The sequence below is a fragment of the Nerophis ophidion genome, linkage group LG03 (genome assembly GCF_033978795.1).
Source record: "Nerophis ophidion isolate RoL-2023_Sa linkage group LG03, RoL_Noph_v1.0, whole genome shotgun sequence".
Classification (NCBI taxonomy): Eukaryota; Metazoa; Chordata; class Actinopteri; order Syngnathiformes; family Syngnathidae; genus Nerophis; species Nerophis ophidion.
In genome coordinates, this window is record NC_084613.1 from 70,658,275 (window position 1) to 70,682,110 (window position 23,836).

The window sequence follows — 23,836 nt, forward strand, 5'->3', positions numbered from 1 at the left end:
GTTCCGGTTTTTATTTTGACTGACAGCTTTTTGAGCCAATCATGTTAGTTGTTCTTGTTGGAAGGCTATCACGCTCCTCCAATCCGCGTTGAGTTCTCTTGAAGGAGTCAACAACTGTGTGGTCTTTTGTGTTGACATCTGCGGAGGATTGCGAGGTAATGTCCATATTTATCATAATTCACGTATACTTTTATTTCTGCAAATGATAATGTGGGACTGAGAATAGTTTGTATTGACGTATATTGCGACATTATCGGTACAGAGTGTGTTTTTTATTCGTGTAGCACCTGCTACTGGGCGAACGCTAGCTTGAGCTCATTGTTAGCAGCTAATGTAGCTTGCTATAGTCAAGGGGATGGGACATTTTCTATATTTTTAGGTCACAAAGTGAATGGTTGAATTCCAGTTGTTGCTACTCATAAATCATATGTTTTTTTATGTCTCGGTGCTATTATAAGATTGCTCGAGCAAATTTGACGTCTCAAGTAATGATTGTGCTGCTAGCATTGTCCAGATGGTAACGGGGGTTCTATGCCGCAAATGGTCGTTGACATTTACAGTGGGGCAAAAAGTATTTAGTCAGCCACCGATTGTGCGAGTTCTCCCATTTAAAATGATGACAGAGGTCTGTAATTTTTATCATACGTACACTTCAACTGTGAGAGACAGAATGTGAAAAAAAACATCCAGGAATTCACATTGTATGAATTCTAAATAATTTATTTGTAAATTATGGTGGAAAAAAAGGTATTTGGCCAACCATTCAAAGCTCTCACTGATGGAAGGAGGTTTTGGCTCAAAAACTCACGATATTTGGCCCCATTCATTCCTTCCTTAACACGATCGATCGTCCTGTCCCCTTAGCAGAAAAACAGCCCCAAAGCATGATGTTTCCACCCCCATGCTTCACAATAGGTATGGTGTTTTTGGGATGCAACTCAGTATTCTTCTTCCTCCAAACACGACGAGTTGAGTTTATACCAAAAAGTTCTATTTTGACATTCTCCCAATCCTCTGCTGTATCATCCATGTATCTATTTTGGTATAAACTCAACTCGTCGTGTTTGGAGGAAGAAGAATACGGAGTTGCATCCAAAGAACACCATACCTACTGTGAAGCATGGGGGTGGAAACATCATGCTTTGGGGCTGTTTTTCTGCTAAGGGGACAGGACGATTGATCCGTGTTTAAGGAATGAATGGGGCCATGTATCAAAGAGATTTTAAGCCAAAACCTCCTTCCATCAGTGAGAGCTTTGAATGATTGGCCAAATACTTATTTTCCACCATAATTTACAAATAAATTATTTCAAATTCCTACAATGTGAATTCCTGGATTTTTTTTTCACATTCTGTCTCTCACAGTTGAAGTGTACCTATGATGAAAATTACAGACCTCTGTCATCATTTTAAGTGGGAGAACTTGCACAATCGGTGGCTGACTAAATACTTTTTTGCCCCACTGTAGCTTACAGGGGTGTCCAAAGTGCGGCCCGGGGGCCATTTGCGGCCCGCAGCTAATTGTTTAGTGGCCCGCCACACATTCTAAAAATGCTATTGCAAAAATAAAAAAGTAGAATGAAGTGAAATCTAACGGGGAAAAGTTGCAATGTGGACACAAAGCTACCATTCAGGTTGTTTGTTTTTCTTTTTCTTTATTTTGCTCTTGTTGCCAATGCTAAAAAAAGAAAAACATTTTTATAAAGATTTATTGACCTATTTAAAGGCCTACTGAAACCCACTACTACCGACCACACAGTCTGATAGTTTATATATCAATGATGAAATATTAACATTGCAACACATGCCAATACGGCCTTTTTAGTTTACTAAATTGCAATTTTAAATTTCCCGGGAGTTTCTTTTTGAAAACGTCGCGGAATGATGACCTATACCCGTGACGTCACGGACTGTGAGGAAATATTAGCGCTGCGCACACACACAGCTAAAAGTCATCTGCCTTAACCGTATAATTATACAGTATTTTGGACATTGGTGTTGCTGAATCATTTGCAATTTGTCCACTTAATAATGGAGACTATAAAGAACAATGCTGTTTGTGGAAAGCGGTGGATTCTAGCTGTCTTTAGTACCGAGACCCAGCCGGCGTTTCTTTGTCTGTTGTGAAAGCAGAGCGGTCAAGAGAACATGTTTTCTCTACGTCAACCAGCATGTTGTTGGATGGGGAAATTGTGATATATATCTTACCGAAGACATCCGTGGATTATTCGTCATTCTGCAGCAGCTGTGAGCTTGGCTCCTTGGCTTCTCTCTGAGACACAGTGTGTTCAACGCAGCCATCCGACCTCGAGGTGTGGCTTTACAATCTTTACTTTACAATCTTTAAAATCTCACTAAAACAATATTAAAACAACAAGCAGATAAGGGATCTTCCAGAATTATCCTAGTACATGTGTGTAATAACATCTGAAACGCTCACACTGCCGTCGCCCGGAGCCGGCCCCCCCCCCTTTTTTTTTTTTTGTAGTCCGTCACTATCAATATCCTCAAACATGAATCTTTCATCCTCGCTCCAATTAATGGGGAAATTGTTGCTTTCTCGGTCAGAATCGCTCGCGCTGCTGGCGTCCATGATTGTAATCAATGGGTGGATGGGAGGAGTCTGACAATCTGTGATGTGAGCTTTATCGTCGATTTTCTCTACTAAATAGGTCAAAAGTAAAATCGACAGATATATCTGAAGTTGATCTCGTAACTTAAGTGTTGAAAGTAAAACAAATAATAATAAAAATGTAACACTTTACGAGTGGGGGACCTTTTGGATCCCAAAGATATTTAGTGGGATTTTTTTTTTTTTTTTACTGTGATTACTTAGAAATAATAATACATTTAAATCAATGGTGTCCTACATTATTGATCTTTTTAGGGCTCCAATTACTTCCGATCAAACATTGCTTTCTGAATGTTTTGGGCAATGGGGGAAATATTGCATATTTCAGTTTTACTATAAAAAACTAAGTTGTCTTTGACTGAAAAGGCATAAAACCTTTTTTTTAAATTTTTGTTTGTTTTACTTTATATCAACCTGAAGTTGATATAGAGATTTACTGTAAGCATTACATAAAAAATGAGAATAATAATTTGACTTATTTTTAACATGTTAATGACGGAGACCCTCTGTGGTCCCTGGGAGTCCTAAAGGTAAAAAAAAAAAGAATCCATACATTTTATTATGGTTTGAAAATGAAAAATATCAAAACGGCCTCCGCATGGTTTAATTTTTCCGTGTGTGGCCCTCAGTGGAAAAAGTTTGGACACCCCTGGCTTACATAAATAAAACATCAAATTCCTTTCTTTTTTTGTTGCACTTTAACGTTGTCGTGTGAAAACGGCCATTTTTGTCCATAACATTGCTATTCTGGTTCTGTCTTCATCTCTTAGCGTTTGAATGGATATTACCAGGTGCACGGAGAAATGGGTAAAACAAGACAAGGTTATTGTGCCATAGAGCCTCCATTTCACAAAACAAATTAAATCATATCATTCTTGCACAGACAACCGCTGTATTTATTCCATCTAGCCAATCCTTTGGGTGGTGGTTTGTGGTTATTAGCATGCTGTAACACTGATTAACATGAAACGTGATCATCAGACATGAGTTCTTACATTTTCTGCTCTTTGTTATTACACACGTATGCATCCATTTTTTTAACCCACACCATCACGCGTGCACTGGTTATTTTGTACTTCCACAGCTTACAGAGCCACAGGTCATCACATTCATCTTTTACAGTATGGATTGTGGGATTGCAATTTGAGCCTTTCTTATTGTGTCCCTCCACTCCCACACAGGAGAGGCCTCCAACATCCTCCATCATGTTGTCGAGTAAAAAATCAGATGCAGGGTCCTCCTCCTCGTCCTCTTCATCCTCTGCGGGTGGAGCTGGAGGCGACAGGGCCCCTGGTTCTGATGTCCAAATGGGTGCTTCAGTCTCCGTCGCTATGGATGTAAAGAAAAAGGAAAGATCTTCTCCGAGTGGCGAGTCAGGGGGAGCCCCTTTATCTCACCAAGGAGGAGGCCCCGGTGTTCTGGATCCGGACTCGGCCGAAGTCCGCAGGACAAGTCGGCGCAAGCGGCAAAAAGTAAATATTTGAAAATTGAGTACCTTCCTGCTTTAGAAGCAGTAAGCACATTGCAAGTACAGTAGTAAAGGGGTATCATTGAAATGAATTATACTTACAACCAACACCATTGACCAATCAAGCCTGAGAAGATAGAAACGTGTGAGTAATCCAAGAAATCGCTAATAGAAACGAGGGTTTTAATGATGCTTTTATTGTGCCTACTGTTGCAGGTGGAGTACCGCGAGATGGACGAGAGCCTGGCCAATCTGTCTGAGGACGAATATTACTCTGAGGAAGAGCGGAACGCCAAAGCGGAGAAAGAGCGGAAGCAGGTCATCCCGCCGCCAGCTCCTCCCCCAGAGGAAGAGAATGATAGTGAACCAGAGGAACCATCGGGTGTGTCCGTGTTCCGTTCATAAAAAATGGATAATCTTTCAACAATTGTTGCCACAGGAAATAATGGAAATCGCTTTAAATTGTTCCAGGGTCAAACTGCGGGTATATGAGCATTTTCTTTTAAAATAAGTGAAAGTAAATAAGTGAAATACACAAACATTTACATCTGGTTACACTGGAGTCATTCAGTCCCAAAAAGGCAAATGTGCAGAATTAGCCCTTGCAATTCAATCGTACAACCAGAGGGGCTTTCAACTTAAAATATTCCACTGTAGTTATGTTTGAGACCGCCATTAACACTATGTCCATAATTAGGAGTAGAAGGAGCCGCTTTTCAGAGCCGCCTCCCTCACGACCGCATGACATCCCAGGAGGCTGCCTGCTTCCCTGACATCATCAGCGGACCCCAACAGACACAGAAGGTGTTCCTCTACATCCGCAACCGCACAGTAAGTGCGCCTGTACTTGCATGACCTCACCTTCCAAAGTTACACGATTCTTCATAAACTAATTGAAATACAGCATTTTAAGCCCATGTTTTTTTAACACCTTCTAGCTTCAACTGTGGCTGGACAACCCCAAGATCCAGCTGACCTTTGAGGCCACCGCACAGCAGCTTGAAGCTCCCTACAACAGTAAGCCACTAGTGTGTGTGTGTGTGTGTGTGTGTGTATAATATATATATATTTTTTGTGTGTGTTTGTTTTTTTGTTGTTGTGCCTTTGTAATTTCATATTTTGTTCACTTTTAGGTGATGCTGTGCTGGTCCATAGGATACACAGCTACCTGGAAAGGCACGGGCTGATCAATTTTGGCATTTACAAGAGGGTTAAGCCTTTACCAAGTGAGTTAACTCATGAAAAAGAAATACACTTTAGTAATATCTTACTGCAATGGAATTATTACCATAGAGCAGTATGTGTTTATGCTATGATTTAAAATACAACGTGCAGGGTTTCCCCAGATTGTGGCGGTGGGGCGTGGTCAATATGACATCATATTTATGACATGATCATTTTTTTGGTGATGATGCATATCCATCCATCCATTTCCTACCGCTTGTCCCTCCTGAGGTTGCGGGGGGTGCTATAGCCTATCTCAGCTGCACTCGGGCGAAAGGCAGGAAACACCTCACCACCTCATATTTTCTTTTAAAAGGTAAACAGTGGGCTGTAGTTTAGGTACTCTTGTTCAAGAAAAGTCAGAAAAATGTGTTACGTATATTTAAAACATTATTAGTTTATTGTAGTTGTAACATATTTTTCTTATATTGTTTTGCTCTATTTTTAAATTGTTGCTGCTCATTGCAAAAGGTAACACCGGCAACACTATATTCTGCCCTCCCCGAATGTTAAAATTGAGTGTGGCAAATATGTAAACAGTCTTTTCAGTTAGTGATGAAAGAAAAATAACTAAAGGAGGTTTATTCATATTCCCCACAACAAAGTCACTGTAAAACTAAGCACATTAAGGAAAGTACATTATATACTGTATACACATGAAGTGCACACACATGTAGGAATCACATTAAATTAATAATATAGTTTGGAATAAACTGAAAAAAACCAAAACAATTATTTAACATGAAGGTTGGCTAACGTACAATGGACCGGCTCATTGACAGGCTAACAAAAATTAGCAGGGCCAATCACAGGGTACATATAGACAATCAATCATTCACACTCACTTTCATACCTGTCCTATGGACGATTTACAGTCTACAATGAATCTATTATGCACATTTTTGAGTGTGGGAGGAAGCTGGAGTACACGGAGAAATCTCCCCGTCCACACACACACGGTTAAAGTTAGATGATGTTGGTAGTAATGTCAAAATTAGGGTTGTTTGCACAAGCTTGAACAAAAAAATGCATTAGCTAACATTCTCTTCAACTTTCTCTCCTTACTTTTGCCGGATGCCAACTCCGTTCAGGTGCACGGTAAACTGTAGGACTGCTGACAGATGATTCCGATTCACATCCCCCCCAAAATAAAGCATAGAGGAACTTTTTTTTTTTTTTTTCAAATTTTTGATGGCCAATAGTATGTCAATAATAGAATTTATATCGTATATCCATTTATTTAATACCTTGTTTTTATGTTTTTAAGTTGTAACGCCACAATCATTTACATGTAGGGGAAACCCAGAAGTCTACTTCCTCAAATAGTGGGCACTGCAGTCAAACTCGTTTAAGATTGCCTGCTTAACCTAATGTCGACCACTTTAGTTAACATGAAATTTGAGACTCAATGGAGTCATTGGTATAGTAAATCAGACTGTTTTTGTGTTGGCTACTTCCTATTTATCAATAAGCAGCATTAAACGACAATGGAGACATACCTACTGTCAAATTATACAGCACTACAAGGTGTACACAGTGGCTCCCTGCTCAGTGCGAAGTAAGCCTCAAATATAAGCATGGCAGTACTGATTTGGGCTCTATCTACCACAGCAACTAAGAGGCAGATCGGTTCGACAGGAGAATAAAATGTATTAAAACTAGGGCTGTCAAAGTTAACACATGCGATTAATCACAAAATACGATCACATTTCTCATGTATGAACATAAATTAATCATGCAATTGATTATGACTGCACCTGGTCATTTACCTTAACCACGGATGTTATTTCAAAGGCGTGTGGGTTGTTATTCAGGCAGTGATCAGGTTAATGTGTACGTCATTACAAAGCAAAATAATATTATTAACTGCGAGATAACTTCTGATGGTTAGTAGTACTGTTTTAGACTAAAATGATCACCAAACCGTAATTGATAAATTCAGACTGACTGGCGCCAGCTCGCTACCTTAAATGGTAACATGAAACAAGGGTCTTTCCCCATTAAGAAATGACATACCCCAATCAAAATTCATATAAACACATTGCTGTGTGAGCAACTAAGATATGTAGATGTGCACATTGAACTTACAAGCTATGCTCTTTAAGTGTGAGTGATCGAGGGTTATGAGACAGGTGTTTTAATGGTGCTGTTTTTGCGGTGCATCCAAGGACTGCTGAACAAAGTAGGACAACACTCACTATAAATGATAGTTAATAACAATAGATTTGTTTTGCCACGCACTTTTCATTTAAATACCTCTTAAAGTTCTACAGCGCAAACCAATATTTACAAAAATGAAAGCTTAGCCATTAAAACAAATAAAACACAAAGACTAAAACACCATTAGTGAAGCATAAGAAACACAAAACATGCAAAATAGTGGGTTTTATAACAGCGTGTCTATTTATTTTAGTTATTCTTTAGAATTGAACCCGGTCAAAATATTTCAGTTTGTGTATAATCACCTTTTGAGCACGTTCAACAATACCGTGATAATAATGATAACCATAATCATTTTGGTCACGATAACTACCACTGGTATGTTTGCTGCCAAACTTTGCTTCAAAACACAGATGGGACTTCAAATAAAACCAAGGTAATTTGCATATATTGCAATGAGGAGTTTTCTTTTAAGTTTAAAATACCACCTGAAAGAAAAACACGTTTTTGAGGCAGCCACTAACAAAAATTTTAATAGTACATAAACAGCAAGCAGTATAAGACAAACAAGGCTGGCGGATTTTATCTGCCGGCAATGTTGTCAACTAGGGTAGCACAGGTAAGTTAAGCAATGTTTTTGTAGCAACTGTGATTAATCATGATTAATTTAATTTATAACAATAAGTGTTTGACAGAACTAACACAAGATTTAAAATAAAAACTAATGGAGGAAAACAATGTCAACAAACTGCCAGAAGTTCAAAATATCCCTCATTATTGCCCATTTTTTGGTAAATAAATGTGCAACTATAACTAGTTGGCTCGTTTAGCTTGTGTCAACAACAATGTTGATTAGTGTCAGGCAATCTGAGGAGCATCGACTGAGATGGGTTCCACTGTATACTGTATGCCAGGCCTCCAGTTAACCGCCATTCAATTCAACAACATCTTAAAGTATTTCTTTGTTCAAAATAATTTTTAAATGCAATAATATAAGATGCATTTGTGAACAATGCAAATGTACAAATACAAGTTTTCTCTAATGATGTGTTCAAGTGTTGAAAAATAAATTATGGAAATGCGTTACAAAAACCGAGAACCTTTACATTGGCCATTTTCTTGTTACAGCCAAGAAGACTGGAAAGGTCATAGTGATCGGAGGAGGAGTATCGGGCCTGGCCGCAGCCCGCCAGCTGCAGAGTTTTGGGATGGATGTCACAGTATTAGAAGCCAGGGTATGTATGTGTCCAGGTATAATTCATAGCATGAATAATATTTTTTACTGCCTTACTACAATGTAACAGTTATCCGTTGGTTCAGAGGTTTGACATTTAAAGTCATGTTTTTTTTTTTCCCTTAGGACCGTGTTGGAGGTAGAGTGGCCACATTTAGGAAGGGCAACTATGTTGCTGATTTAGGCGCCATGGTGGTGACTGGCCTAGGTAATAATTTATGAAGATCCTACATTGTAGCCCTAATCTGTGCCTTCTGGGACTTTTGTAAATATATTTTGCTGTAGTTTTTAGATCAGCCTGCAGAGGGTACCGTTTTCTATGAATAATGCATCTCATGTCTGGATTGTCTGCTTGTTCAGGAGGGAACCCCATGGCGGTGGTCAGCAAGCAGGTTAACATGGAGCTGGCCAAGATCAAGCAGAAGTGTCCGCTGTATGAAGCCAATGGCCAGGCTGTGAGTTTTCACCACATGCTCACTCAACTCTTTAAGCCATATTATAGAGGTGCATCTCAGTAAACAAGAATTAAGTGTAAAAGTTGTTTGATTTCAGGAGTTCAATTCAGATTAACAGCTCAGGAATATTTTGCAGTTCATTTGCTGGTTCAAGTGCGGACCATAACCACTTTTTTTAAGTTTTTATGATTTTTATGAGGTACTAAGTGTTTGTTTTTTTTATCATGAAAATTTTAATGGAATTAAGAAATACATGATTTCAATATTTCCTTCTGCAGTGTTTCCCCCAAATTGCCAACATATCTGTGGTGACGGGGGCATCTAACTTGCATAATCTGCAATTATGCACATTTTTTTTTTCTCCAAAGGCTAAAAAAGTGTACAGAAATATAAAAACAAATCTGTTATTATTAATTAGTATTAACATATTGTTGCTAATATCACATTGCTCGATTTTTCAATATTTGCTGCTTATTGTACAATGTACTGGTTCTAGAGACTTCTCCAATCCTTTTAGTGACTTTTTCATCTGATGTTATTAGAGACTGTACTAGTGTTTAGTTAGATCAGGGGCGTCCAAATGCGGCTCGGAGGGGAGCCTTTCTTTGTTGATGCCTTTTGAGCATTTTCTTAAGCAAAACACCATTGTAGTGATGCTGGTGTTTGCAGTTGGCTAATAAGGTTTAATGTGTTGAATCACACTGTTTTTGCATTTTTGCAAAACATTTGGTGCAAATATAGCACTCGAGAAGTCTTCCTCTTCAACAGTGAAAATCCCACACGATCAATGCTATGTTTATTTACAAAAGTTCAGTGGAAGTTTATTACAGGACGGCACATAGGACAAAAAGGACGCTATAGTTGCTAAACTTAACCCACCAACAACATCGTACGGGTAATCAAGCTTAATTGGACCGTTAGTTTTAAATTGGTTATCAAAGCTATATTTTTAATGTTATAAGATTTATTGTATGACATCATAATTACTCATATCGGCCCGATAATTATCAGATATTTATTGTGTACACCTAATAAAATAATCCCCTGTGACTCGCAGTCAATAGCTTGCATCTATTTGAGGTGTGGTGTTTTTGTGTTTCAAATACAATCAATAATTAAGAATACATTTTGAAGCCCCCGTATTTGCTCGTAGACACATTCAGCAATTTAATAGCGGAATTTTATCTATTACTGCCAACTGTTTGAGGAATGGTGTGTTTGTCTGCTTGTTGCAAGTTGCGAAACACAGGATGTCATTGTACCTACAGTGGCATTTTATATTTGTAGTCCAACAACATAAAACCACATTAAGGTCCCTTTTAGCCCTAGCGGGATTGAGGCATGAATCGACCTTTCACTGAACCTTTGGAAACACAACAGACTGGCTTTATTTCCCCTCCTCAACAAAACGGACAGAGCCTAAAGTCATTAACAGTAGTTAGGTTTTTAGGTTGGAGGGGTTCCAAGGCATCACCTGAACCTCTCTCCAGAGACAAAATGACATGTACAAGTTTGACTTTTCTTTGTTTAATCAATTTGTTCTCTCTCCTCCCCTTCCCTCCACCCTCCCTTTCTCCAACCACTTCCAATATTTTGGTGAACAACTAAAGGGTGAACGGTGCACAAGTGTATGTATTGTTTTTTTATTTTTTTATTTTATTAGTTCTTGTGGATACATTGTGTATTGTTTAGTTTCCCAGTGTTTTCTTTTGTAACTTTTAATGGCAGATTTTTGTATTCTTCACTTATTCTTAACTTATTCAGTCTGCACATGCTCACTACCATTATTTAACTAGTGTGGCTCCACCCCTTGTTAATGAACCCCTTGTTACGTCTGGGGATGTAACAATAAATGGTATCGTGATAAAAACTCACAAACACTTTGATAAACTCACGGACCGGTGACACTGCTCATTTACCGCAGAAGCAATTTAGTGCACACAAGCTTAAATTCTAACATAAATAAATGCAGGACACATTAACCCTTTTTCCCCCGTTGAAAACTAGATTCCCAATCTAAACTTGCATGAAAACTTTACTGTCCGAGCAACTAAGATTTTTTCGATTGTGCACATTAAACCTAAAGACTGTGCTCTCTTAGGAAAGAGATCGATCTATACTTGAATAAGAACTACATTTGCATGACATCACATAAACTGGATGTCTTTTTTCTTTGTCATTAAAAAAGTACTAAAGCATTTACAAGTTAAAACAGAAGAATATAAACATATTCAAACACGAAATGAAAATAATATGGCTCTCTCAATTTTATAATATAACATTTATTCTGACAAGAAAGTATATTGTGTGGCTATTTATTTATTGTATTACAATTTTAAAAAAATTACAAGTTTGTTATAAGTGTGTATGAGTACCTTTGTGCTCATTCAACAATACCGTGATAAAAATGATAACCGTAATAATTTTGGTTACGATAATCAACATTTTTATATCGTTGCATCATTTTGTTGTGATATATTCATTAGGAATATGTGTCCCTTTTGAAATTCTTCTGTGGAATAACTCTAGGCATGTGTGTGTTTAGGTGCCAAAAGAAAAAGACGAGATGGTGGAGCAGGAGTTCAACAGGTTACTGGAGGCCACCTCCTTCCTGAGCCATCAGCTCGATTTCAACTTCCTCAACAACAAGCCTGTCTCGCTGGGACAAGCCCTGGAGGTGGTCATACAGTAAGTGCTGATATTCTTTACATACAGCTAGTTGCAGAAGTATCAGTCGTCTTCGTAAGTCATAAAACATTCTCATTGTCACACTGCTGGACACTAAAGCATGCTTGCTCACACCGCGTGTATTGCTGTGCAGGCTGCAGGAGAAGCATGTAAAGGATGAGCAAATAGAACACTGGAATAAGATTGTGAAGACCCAAGAAGAGCTCAGAGATCTACTCAACAAGGTAAACGAGCAATCGAAAAGTCCACTGTTGGACAACTTGCAAATGGTAAATGCGTTATACTTGTATAGCTCTTTAACATTAAAGAGCTATACAAGTCTTTAAACTCCATGATACCACCTGATCTTTCTGCACTCAGATGGTGTCCACGAAGGAGCGTGTGAAGGAGCTCCATCAGCAGTACAAAGAGGCCAGCGAGGTCAAACCACCAAGAGACATCACGGCTGAGTTCCTGGTGAAGAGCAAGCACAGAGACCTGACTGCCCTCTGCAAAGTGAGCTCACACATAAACAAACACACACAAAAACAACACAACACTAATAAGTGACTCATTTCGCACACTTCTGTACTTATACTTCAATATGTGTATATTTAGTAAACATAGGTCTAGGGGGCGCCAATGTCTTGAAGGTGACAGTGTCCCAAATCGACTGTGTCATTGATTTACGCACTTAAAGGGGACCTAATAGGCAAAATCAACATTTCTTACCTATTGGTACCTGTTTTTGTGTGTTTGGGAACTGCATAAGCCCCGAAAATTTGAAATCAAACCATGGGTGCATCTAGAAGCCATTTATATTTATATTTCCTTCATACTTTTTCCAAATGGTTTGTTTGGAATTTTCCCAATTTGTGACGTTTTTCCAACATGTGACGTCAGCACATACCCGGAGAGTTTTGTACGAAATCTGTATTCAATAAGTTCCTTATTTCTCTCTATCCACTTGCTGTGGGGCAGGCTGGCTTGTACATGCACATGCATCCTCCGCTGTTGCCATTTCTAATACAAAGAAGTGTGTTAGAACTTATCCCTTTCAGACTCTATGGAAGCGCTAAAGACTATAACAAAGATGACTGTAAGAAGACACAGTCGAAGTGGAGCCACGTAAATAAGAGCGCTCACAAAACACGCATCCTGTAGAGACGGTCATAAAGCAGTTTGAAGATGAAACATAATCTTAACTAAATCTTGACCAAATAACCACCATTACATTTTATCGTAGACCACAAGGAAGTTTTTAAAATGTTGAAAGAACATCACGATATGACTTCGTTAACAGAAATGACAATCCCAATATTTATCCGCTTCCTCTTCCCTCCTTTTTAATTGTGAAATGAAACCACTCCTTTAGAGATGGGCTACATAGGCTAAAATCAATATTGTGATGTACGTTTCAAAGAATCAAAATATATATCAAAAGTTATTCTTTGACCAATATCAATTTGATACGATATTAGCACGAATCATAATTACATTTATTTTATAGTGTAGAATGGTAAAAAAAGTATTGAATAAGTGAAATTAGTCCAACAGACAACAATACGTATGAACAACACTAATCTATTTATTGAATGAGCTCTTATCGTCTTAAAGTGGCGTGGTAATTTCTTTTTGGCCGCAATTCATTAAGTTAAGCTTCTGACGCAGTAAGTTGAATGTTGTGGACACAGTTATTACTGGATACTTTCTAATACACTGCCTTGATGACTTTATATGCAGTACTATCATTTTTGGAAAAGTGTATATATTGACAAATGTTGTTTATTTAAGGACACTTACTACTACGCATGTCTAATTTGTGTGCTATAGTGTGCTTAGCTGTTGTCTAGCTGCTAGCTTTTAGTTGCCTATAGCCTACCATGTTAACCTTTTTGTAAATGATACTTGAAAACACCAACCTTGTGTGCTTATTGGAGAACATTTAGATGTTTACTGGATATTCAGCTTTGTACAAGTACTGTTTGTATCAGAGATTTTAGATTCTAGCCGATATAATCCACTGCTCTCTTTTCGCTGATATGGGACTGATATAAATATCTGATCGGGACACCCAAAAATACTATTTTAAAACACTTTAGAGTTGCTCCTCCTTTGGCTGCTGATTGGCTGCTACCACTTATGCAGTAACATATTGTGTAATTTCTGGTTTTCAGACACGTACGTTCAGTGTAGTTATTGTATTAATGTCTGTACAGACCCTTACTAGTCTGCTTGCTAATTTCCTGTTCATAGTCTGTTGCTCTCCGCTGTAACGCGCTTCCAATTAGACTTGTGTTAAAGTGTACTAAGCACTTTTTTTTTCTGTTTTGCTACTTTATATTCCAGGTAGCTTTACGGTTAGCAGGGTTTCTTGTTGCATGTGTACCTATTTCCCATCCTTCAGCCCTCCAGTGATATAATACCTGTAATAAACATTGCTTGTTTGCGACCATAGAGGCGAAGATTTGTAACTTGTGAGCTTTTCTGCGATGTTTAGACATACTTTAACTGCGCTAACTGCGCTTGCTAGCCAATTCTGTCAGGAAGCCACCTTGCATCGGTGACAAATTTGTTGTAGCTTATTGCAGCCTGTTGCTCTTAATTGTGCGGGACACGGCTAGAATGTATAACCGACATGCAATATACCGATTATAAATAAAATCTGTATCGTAGGCCAAATCTGTTGTTTCAATTTTACATAAACTTACTTTATAATAGTCCTCCCTTTCTACATTGCAGCCAAGATGGCGACAATTGAGGCTGCACAATTACCATTTGAGTGCAACCAACGGCTCATTGAATGTTGTTGAACTTCTAACTTATGCATGAGTAGTGTACATCTGGAAGAGTGTGAATTAAAACACAGCCACTACATGATATACAGTAGGAAGGGGATTCAAATGGCCCCATTCACTGTAATCTACCTGACGCATGAGCCGTGACGAATTGGAGGCATCTGCAGTGGCCAGATGGCAGTAAAACATTGAATACCTTAAAATGTGTTGTGTGATAATGCTAACTTTGGCCACAGCGTCAGTTGCTATGTAGAGTGGCACTTTCCGACCTTTTTTTAGCAGACTACATTGCAAAAAAATTATCCCCCATGTGAGATCCACCCAGGAATGAAGCTATATAAATCCCTTGCCTACTGTAGACGAAATGCATCAGATTCCTTCGTCAGACGTCTCGACTGGAGTTTCAATTAGAATATTCCACTCAAAGCTCTCGTTGTCACGTTCAGAAGCTAACTGGTTCCAAATGTCCTTGCGGCTTGACGTTACATAGCGTCTATGATTGTAGCACATTTATAGTTTCCGCTCTGATTGGTAGCTGTATGCCGAGGTCAGGAGGTGACCCGCATCACTTCAAGTTTATAATTGGTAGCAGGGTTGTTATATGCAGCTCTTTTAATGTGGCGCTATCGAACCTAAAGTAGACAGGCTATGTTTAAGTGGTTTAATGCCTTGGCAGGGTGTATTATTAGCTACGGGTGCTGGCGTTTTTATTTTTGGGCGCAGATAAATCACCTCTTGAGCGTATATTTTAGAACGTAGGGTTTAGCTTTTTTAAACACAGCTGATGTCTGCAAAGGAGTCATCTGCTGTGCCTCAAACCACTCCAAGAACCCACACGTATTTTCAGCTGGACGTGTGCGCGCATAATTTGGACCGGCACTCTTCGACACCTTATGAACACTTTAGCTTGTTAGCCAAACTCTGCGGCTTCTGTTGTGTGTGTGTGTGTGTGTGTGTGTGTGTGTGTGTGTGTGTGTGTGTAATTATGTGTGCATACATGGTCACGGTATTACAGTCGTATATTATGTTATTCTTAGTCGCTCCAGTTGGCTGCAATGACGGACTATCTTAGTTATAATCAGACTGTGTGGGAACTTATACTGTATGACACATCCTGTGTTGCTTTGCCCTTCCCTTTGCAGGAATATGATGAGTTGCAGGAGCTGCAGGGGAAGCTGGAGGAAAAGCTCCAGGAGCTGGAGGCCAACCCACCCAGGTATCCAAAACCCACAATGTTCTCTTCACTACTTACAAGCAAGAAGCAGGGACAAGCATTCACATTAAAAACATAAAAAATTTCCCCCAATAGTGGCTCGGTGAAGGAATGCACTTTATCTCAACGTCATTGTTTTATTTGCATAGTTGGCCATGACAAATTTTTTTTCATGGATGTCTGGAAGTGACCAAAAAACAGTAACAGTAAAACTAGAAAAAACTCTTAGAGATTACACTTCTTTGCCAGGCCTTATCTTACCCCACCTCTGACATTTTTTGAAAGTGTGATCAAAATTCACCCTTAACCGTTTGAGCCATGTTGCTAACGGACAAGACAAACAAATCCCATAATACATCATTTCCTGGCAGAGGTAGTAAATGGAAGGATAAATGAAATTGTCATGTCCGTGCATGCTTGCGTTCTTTTCATATTGCTTCAAAAAGGCTGCACTGTCTTTGTTTCTGTGGGTGAAGGTGGGACCGCTAGCATTCACGCACACAAGTTCAGGCTTAATATGTAAACACAAGGTAATGTAGTATGGTTAATGTTATGGTTATATTTTGAACATGCATTCAATTACAATATGGTACAATGGGGCAAAAAAGTATTTAGTCAGGCACCGATTGTGCAAGTTCTCCCATTTAAAATGATGACAGAGGTCTGTCATTTTCATCATAGGTACACTTCAACTGTGAGAGACAGAATGTGAAAAAAAAATCCACAAATTCACATTGTAGGAATTTTAAAGAATTTATTTGTAAATTATGGTGTAAAATAAGTATTTGGTCAAACATTCAAAGCTCTCACTGATGGAAGGAGGTTTTGGCTCAAAATCTCATGATACATGGCCCCATTCATTCTTTCCTTAACACGGGTCAATCGTCCTCTCCCCTTAGCAGAAAAACAGCCCCAAAGCATGATGTTTCCACCCCCATGCTTCACAGTAGGTATGGTGTTCTTGGGATGCAACTGAGTATTTTTCTTCCTCCAAACACGACGAGTTGAGTTTATACCAAAATGGCTACATGGATGATACAGCAGAGGATTGGGAGAATGTCATGTGGTCAGATGAAACCAAAATAAAACTTTTTGGTATAAACTCAACTTGTCGTGTTTGGAGGAAGAAGTATTATTGGCACCTTTTGAATGGTTATTTATTGGGTTTTATAGGCGGAATAGAGGACCTCCCATTGGCTGCGCTGTAAATGGACTTATATTTACGTTTATTTAATATTTTGAATGCATTAAAAAAAATACATCCGTCTTTCATAATGATTGTGAACGATAGGCAAAATTCCCCCAAAAAGTGCAGTTCCCTTTCAAGTTGCATTAAAAGCCTACTGAAATTAGATTTTCTTATTTAAACTAGGATAGCGGGTCCATTTTATGTGTCATACTTGATCATTTTGCGATATTGCCATATTTTTGCTGAAAGGATTTAGTAGAGAATAGACGATTAAGTTCGCAACTTTTGGTCGCTAATAAAACAGCCTTGCCTGTACCGGAAGCAGCAGACAATGTGCGCGTTACGGCACGGGTTGTAGGGCTCCTCACATCGTTTATAATCATAGCCACCAGCAGCCAGACCGATTCGGACCGAGAAAGCGAAAATTTCCCCATTAATTTGAGCGAGGATGAAAGATTAGTGGATGAGGATAATGAGAGCAAAAGGACTAGGGAAAAAAAAAAAAGTTAAAAAAAAAAAAATAGGCGAGGACAGTGAGAGCAATTCAAATGTTATTAGACACATTTACTAGAATAATTCTGGAAAATTCCTTATCTGCCTATTGTGCTACTAGTGTTTTAGTGAGATTATATAGTACCTGTAAGTCGGAGGGGTGTGGCCACGGGTGTGTTCCGCGGGTGTCTCCGGTGGGAGGAGGTAATAGTCCGCAGCAGCTGCAGCAGGACGCAAGCTCCGCTGATGTCTCCGGTAAGAGCTGACTTATTAGCACAGTTTTCTCATCGAAACCTGCCGGTTGACATGTGGTCGGGATCCATGTTCGCTTGACCGCTCTGTTCCATAGTAAAGCTTCACCATGGGGAATTTTAAACAAGGAAACACCGGCTGTGTTTGTGTTGCTAATGGCAGCTGCAGTGCACCACTTCCCACCTCCATCTTTCTACTTTGACTTCTCCATTATTAATTGAACAAATTGCAAAAGAATCAGCAACACAGATGTCCAGAATACTGTGTAATTATGCGATTAAAGCAAACTACTTATAGCTTGGATTGGTCTGGAAAAAAATATCCGCTACAACCCGAGACGTTACGCGCACACGTCATCATACATGTCATCATTCCGTGACGTTTTCAACAGGATACCACGCGGGAAATTTAAAATTGCAATTTAGTACACTAAAGCGGCCGTATTGGCATGTGTTGCAATTTTAATATTTCATCATTGATACATAAACTATCATACTGCGTGGTTGGTAGTAGTGGGTTTCAGTAGGCCTTTAAAATACCTTCGCAGATGCCTGCTGGAATCATCATGTTTAAAGGTCTGGTGATTGATTTGAGGCACTGCATCTGTATGAGTGGAGGCCTTGTTTGTGCAACGCATCATTAAAGTACATACTTGAATTGGAGTTTAGGATAATTGTAGTTGTAAAAGTGTCGTACTAATCTCTCCACTTCTCCTTGTCCGCCCACAGTGACGTCTACCTGTCGTCCAGAGACCGCCAGATTCTCGACTGGCACTTTGCCAACCTGGAGTTTGCCAACGCAACGCCCCTCTCCACCCTTTCACTCAAACACTGGGATCAGGTATGTTTCATCCTTGCCGACCGTGAACAAACATGGCCGCCGGCCTCACCGTGTGGTGCAACTCCATCCCCGCCTCCCCGCAGGATGACGACTTCGAGTTCACCGGCAGTCACCTGACCGTGAGGAACGGTTACTCCTGTGTGCCCGTGGCACTAGCAGAGGGCCTGGACATCAAACTCAACACAGCGGTGCGACAGGTTCGCTACACTGCTTCAGGTAAGTGGTTGATTCTTTTCTCGCGTGCCTTGTTTTTTTTTTTGTTTTTTTTACTGTAGTTTGATCTCCCTGCAGGCTGCGAGGTGATCGCCGTCAACACTCGCTCCGCCACCCAGACCTTCATCTACAAGTGCGACGCGGTGCTGTGCACGCTGCCGCTCGGCGTGCTCAAGCAGCAGCCGCCCGCCGTGCAGTTTGTGCCGCCGCTGCCCGAATGGAAGACGGCCGCCATACAGAGGATGGGCTTTGGAAACCTCAACAAGGTAAAAGGGGCGCTCTCATGCTTTTCTCTGCTTGTGCCAGTGTCAACAAGGACACACCAGTATTACTTACCGTGTCCTTACCCTGGTCTACTGGTGGAGGCGAGGGGCTCAGCTCCTTACTGCGTCACCCCCGAGTTGATGTCCCGCTTCTGCCGCAGCACACTGCATTATTACGCAACCTGCTGCAAAGCGCTCTGTGTCCAACAGAGGGCGCTTTAATCACTGCAGCAAGACTGGAGAGCATCAGCTGATGTAGGACTCAAACACACATTAATGAGGGCGGCATGGGCAGCACAGGGGTACAGGGGTTAGTGCATGTGCCTCACTATACGAAGGACCTTTCTGTGTGGAGTTTGCATGTTCTCCTCGTGACTGCGTGGGTTTTCCTCCGGGTACTCCGGCTTCCTTCCACCTCCAAAGACATGCACCTGGGGATAGGTTGATTGGCAACACTAAATTGGCCCTAGAGTGTGAATGTTGTCTGTCTATCTGTGTTGGCCCTGTAATAAGGTGGCGACATGTCCAGGGTGTATACCACCTTCCGCCCGAATGCAGCTGAGATAGGCTCCAGCACCCCGCGACCCCTAAAAGGGACAAGTGGTAGTAAAATGGATGGATGGCATGGCATAGTGGGTGGCGCGGCCGTGCCAGAATCCTGAGGGTTGCAGGTTCGCTCCCTGCCTCTTGACATCCTAATCACTGCCATTGTGTCCTTGGGCAGGACACTTTACCCTTGCCCACTAGTGAATGAATGATGAGTGGTCAGAGGGGGGTGGTAGGCGCAAACTGGCAGCCACGCTTCCGTCACTCTACCCCAGGGCAGCTGTGGCTCTGAAAGTAGCTTACCACCACCAGGGGTGAATGAATGATGGGTTCTCATTTCTCTGTGAAGCGCTATGAGTGTCGAGAAAAGTGCTACATAAAAATTACAGACCTCTGTCATCATTTTAAGTGGGAGAACTTCCACAATCGGTTGCTGAGTAAATACTTTTTTGCCCCACTGTAATAATGTTTCGCTGAACTCCTTTTTGGTCTTGTATGAACTCCTGGTTCTTTTATGAATAGTTTTCTGTAGTTGTGTGAACTCCTTTTGGTTCTTATGTGACGGCACTTCAGTACTTGTGTGAACTCTCTCAATTTCTTTGGAAGTAGACTCCTTATAATTCCTGTGTAAACAAGCCTTTGCACACAAACTGCTTAACAGCATGTAACCTGTTGGCTTTGTGGGTTCCTGTATGAACTCCCTCCATCCTTCCAAGCACTTGTAATTCCTTTGTCATAAAGTCTGCCTAGCAACAGCACGTCACGCCATATCAGAGCGGATGAACTCCTTCCGGTATAGGGACGGTACGGCTCAGTTGGTAGAGAGGCCGTGACAGCAACTTGAGGGTTCCAGGTTCGATCCCCGCTTCCACCATCCGAGTCTCTGCCGTTGTGTCCTTGGGCAAGACACCTGCTCCCAGTGCCACCCACACTGGTTTAAATGTAACTTAGATATTGGGTTTCACTACGTAAAGCGCTTTGAGTCACTGGAGAAAAGCGCTATATAAATATAATTCACTTCACTTCCATCCGTCGTTTGAATGATAATTCCCATGAGTCCACGCTCCCCTGTGTGTGTTTTGCAGGTGGTGTTATGTTTCGACCGCGTGTTCTGGGATCCCAGCGTCAACTTGTTCGGCCACGTGGGTTCCACCACGGCGAGTCGCGGCGAGCTCTTCTTGTTCTGGAACCTTTACAAAGGTAAACCTTTCTCACCAAAGTGGAGGTGTGAAAAAATCACTCATGTTCGGTCTCCTCACTCAGCTCCCATCCTGCTGGCTCTGATGGCGGGCGAGGCGGCCGGCATTATGGAGAACATCAGCGATGATGTCATCGTGGGACGCTGCCTCGCCATTCTGAAAGGGATATTCGGCAGTAGCGCCGTGCCTCAGGTAATGACTTTTTCAACCCGATGGGTCACACACACACACACACACACTTCACTGGGATGTGTGTTTTGTTGCCATGGCAGCCGAAGGAAACGGTGGTGACACGTTGGCGCGCCGACCCTTGGGCGCGAGGCTCCTATTCGTACGTGGCGGCGGGATCTTCCGGTAACGACTACGACCTCATGGCTCAACCCATCACGCCCGGGCCCGCCATCCCAGGAGCGTCTCAAGTGAGCACACGACCAGCATCGAGCGCACCATTGTTTAAATCACTCTCTCACACGCCGTCTTATTTTACAGCCCGTTCCGCGGCTGTTCTTCGCCGGCGAGCACACCATCAGAAACTACCCCGCCACGGTTCACGGAGCCCTCCTCAGCGGGCTGCGCGAAGCCGGACGCATCGCCGACCAGTTCCTGGGCGCCATGTACACGCTACCCAGACAGGCCACGCCCACAACCGCCACAGCCGCCAGCAACCCGCCTCAAGCTCAGCCCGCCGCCGCCGTCGTCGTCTGAACATTTAGACTGTCAAGCCCGATGTTTTCTATCCTACACATTCCAAAAAAAAAAAAGGCGCATGATGAAGACGTGAAAGAATGAATTCAACGACCTGAGTATGATTTGCAAAGTGTAGCATAGTTTGTATTAAAAAGATTTATTGAAAAGATTTCATTCGTTTGTCGTCAGATGCTTTTGTGTTTTCTTATTAAAAGATTGAAAATGCAAATTGAAAGGATTTTTTTCTCTACTAATCTATCCATCCATCCATTTTCTGCCGCTTATTCCCGTTCGGGGTCGCGGGGGGCTTTGGCGCCTATCTCAGCTACAATTGGGCGGAAGGCGGGGTACACCCTGGACAAGTCGCCACCTCATCGCAGGGCCAACACAGATAGACAACATTCACACTCACATTCACACACTAGGGCCAATTTTAGTGTTGCCAATCAACCTATCCCCAGGTGCATGTCTTTGGAAGTGGGAGGAAGCCGGAGTACCCGGAGGGAACCCACGCATTCACGGGGAGAACATGCAAACTCCTCACAGAAAGATCCCGAGCCTGGATTCGAACCCAGGACTGCAGGACCTTCGTATTGTGAGGCAGACGCACTAACCCCTCTTCCACCGTGAAGCCCGTCTACTAATCTAGGAACTAAGAATTCTAATGATATGAATGGAGGCCTTAGATGTGAATTTAAAGTACAAACCCCGTTTCCATATGAGTTGGGAACTTGTGTTAGAAGTAAATATAAACGGAATACAATGATTTGCAAATCCTTTTCAACCCATATTCAGTTGAATGTGCTACAAAGACAACATATTTGATGTTCAAACTGGTAAACTTTTTTTTTTTTGCAAATAATCATTAACTTTAGAATTTGATGCCAGCAACACGTGACAAAGAAGTTGGGAAAGGTGACAATAAATACTGATAAAGTTGAGGAATGCTCATCAAACATCCCACAGGTGTGCAGGCTAATTGGGAACAGGTGGGTGCCATGATTGGGTATAAAAACAGCTTCCATGAAATGCTAAGTAATTCACAAACAAGGACGGGGCGAGGGTCACCACTTTGTAAGCAAATTATCGAACAGTTTTAGAACAACATTTCTCAACGAGCTACTGCAAGGAATTTAGGGATTTTACCATCCACGGTCCGTGAAATCATCAAAAGGTTCAGAGAATCTGGAGAAATCACTGCACTTATGCGATGAAATTACGGACTTTTGATCCCTCAGGCGGTACTGCATCAAAAACCGACATCAGTGTGTAAAGGATATCACCACATGGGCTCAGGAATACTTCATAAAACCACTGTCAGTAACTACAGTTGGTCGCTACATCTGTGTGTGCAAGTTAAAACTCTACTATGCAAAGCGAAAGCCATTTATCAACAACACTCAGAATCGCCGTCGGCTTGGCTGGGCCCGAGCTCATCTAAGATGGACTGATGCAAAGTGGAAAAGTGTTCTGTGGTCTGACGAGTCCACATTTCAAAATATATTTGGAAACTGTGGACGTGGTGTCCTCCGGAACAAAGAGGAAAAAAACCATCCGGATTCTTATAGGCGCAAAGTTCAAAAGCCAGCATCTGTGATGGTATGGGGGTGTATTAGTGTCCAAGGCTTGGGTAACTTACACATGTGTGAAGGCACCATTAATGCTGAAAGGTACATACATGGTTTGCATTAATCAGAACCCAAGAAGCAGCTCTTGGTTTCAAAAAGGTTAGTGACCCCTGATTTAGAGCCATAGGTTCCCTACCCCTGCTATATCCATCCATTTTCTACCGCTTATTCCCTTTCGGGGGGCGCTGGCGCCTATCTCAGCTACAATCGGGCGGTAGGCGGTGTACACCCTGGACAAGTCACCACCTCATCGCAGGGCCAACACAGATAGACAGACAACATTCACACTCACATTCACACACTAGGGCCAATTTAGTGTTGCCAATCAACCTATCCCCAGGTGCATGTTTTTGGAAGTGGGAGGAAGCCGGAGTACCCGGAGGGAACCCACACAGTCACGGGGAGAACATGCAAACTCCACACAGAAAGATCCCGAGCCTGGATTTGAACCCAGGACTGCAGGAACTTCGTATTGTGAGGCAGACGCACTAACCCCTCTGCCACCCCTGCTATATATGAACGTTTATTCAGAAATATTTAATTAATCCCTGGGGAAAATGAACTTCCATGCATCCATTTTCTATTGCTTGTCCCTTTTGGGGTTACGGGGGATGCTGGAGCCTATCTCAGCTGCATTCGGGCGGAAGGCGGGTACACCCTGGACTAGGGATGTCCCG

The 23,836-nt window shown here is 41.5% G+C and overlaps 1 protein-coding gene across 6 annotated transcripts; it reads left to right on the forward strand.

Annotated features, from left to right (window-relative positions):
* Nucleotides 1–4: 4 nt before the first annotated feature.
* Nucleotides 5–21,760, forward strand: kdm1a (lysine (K)-specific demethylase 1a). Of its 6 annotated transcripts, none has more exons than XM_061895998.1 (22): nucleotides 81–155; nucleotides 3,402–3,438; nucleotides 3,813–4,103; nucleotides 4,313–4,481; nucleotides 4,797–4,930; nucleotides 5,038–5,116; nucleotides 5,233–5,325; nucleotides 8,612–8,718; nucleotides 8,844–8,925; nucleotides 9,078–9,172; nucleotides 10,783–10,800; nucleotides 11,718–11,860; nucleotides 11,994–12,084; nucleotides 12,221–12,355; nucleotides 15,780–15,853; nucleotides 18,512–18,623; nucleotides 18,707–18,839; nucleotides 18,915–19,102; nucleotides 20,731–20,845; nucleotides 20,909–21,036; nucleotides 21,117–21,263; nucleotides 21,334–21,760. In XM_061895998.1, exons 2-22 carry the CDS (start codon nucleotides 3,409–3,411, stop codon nucleotides 21,547–21,549), a joined length of 2,580 nt encoding a protein of 859 aa, XP_061751982.1. In that variant the 5' UTR covers nucleotides 81–155; nucleotides 3,402–3,408; the 3' UTR covers nucleotides 21,550–21,760. The 6 variants fall into 6 exon arrangements, with proteins under 6 accessions (XP_061751984.1, XP_061751982.1, XP_061751983.1 ...); XM_061895999.1 differs by having other exon boundaries at nucleotides 4,316–4,481; XM_061896000.1 differs by lacking the exon at nucleotides 3,402–3,438 and having other exon boundaries at nucleotides 5–155.
* The last annotated feature ends 2,076 nt before the right edge of the window (nucleotides 21,761–23,836 follow it).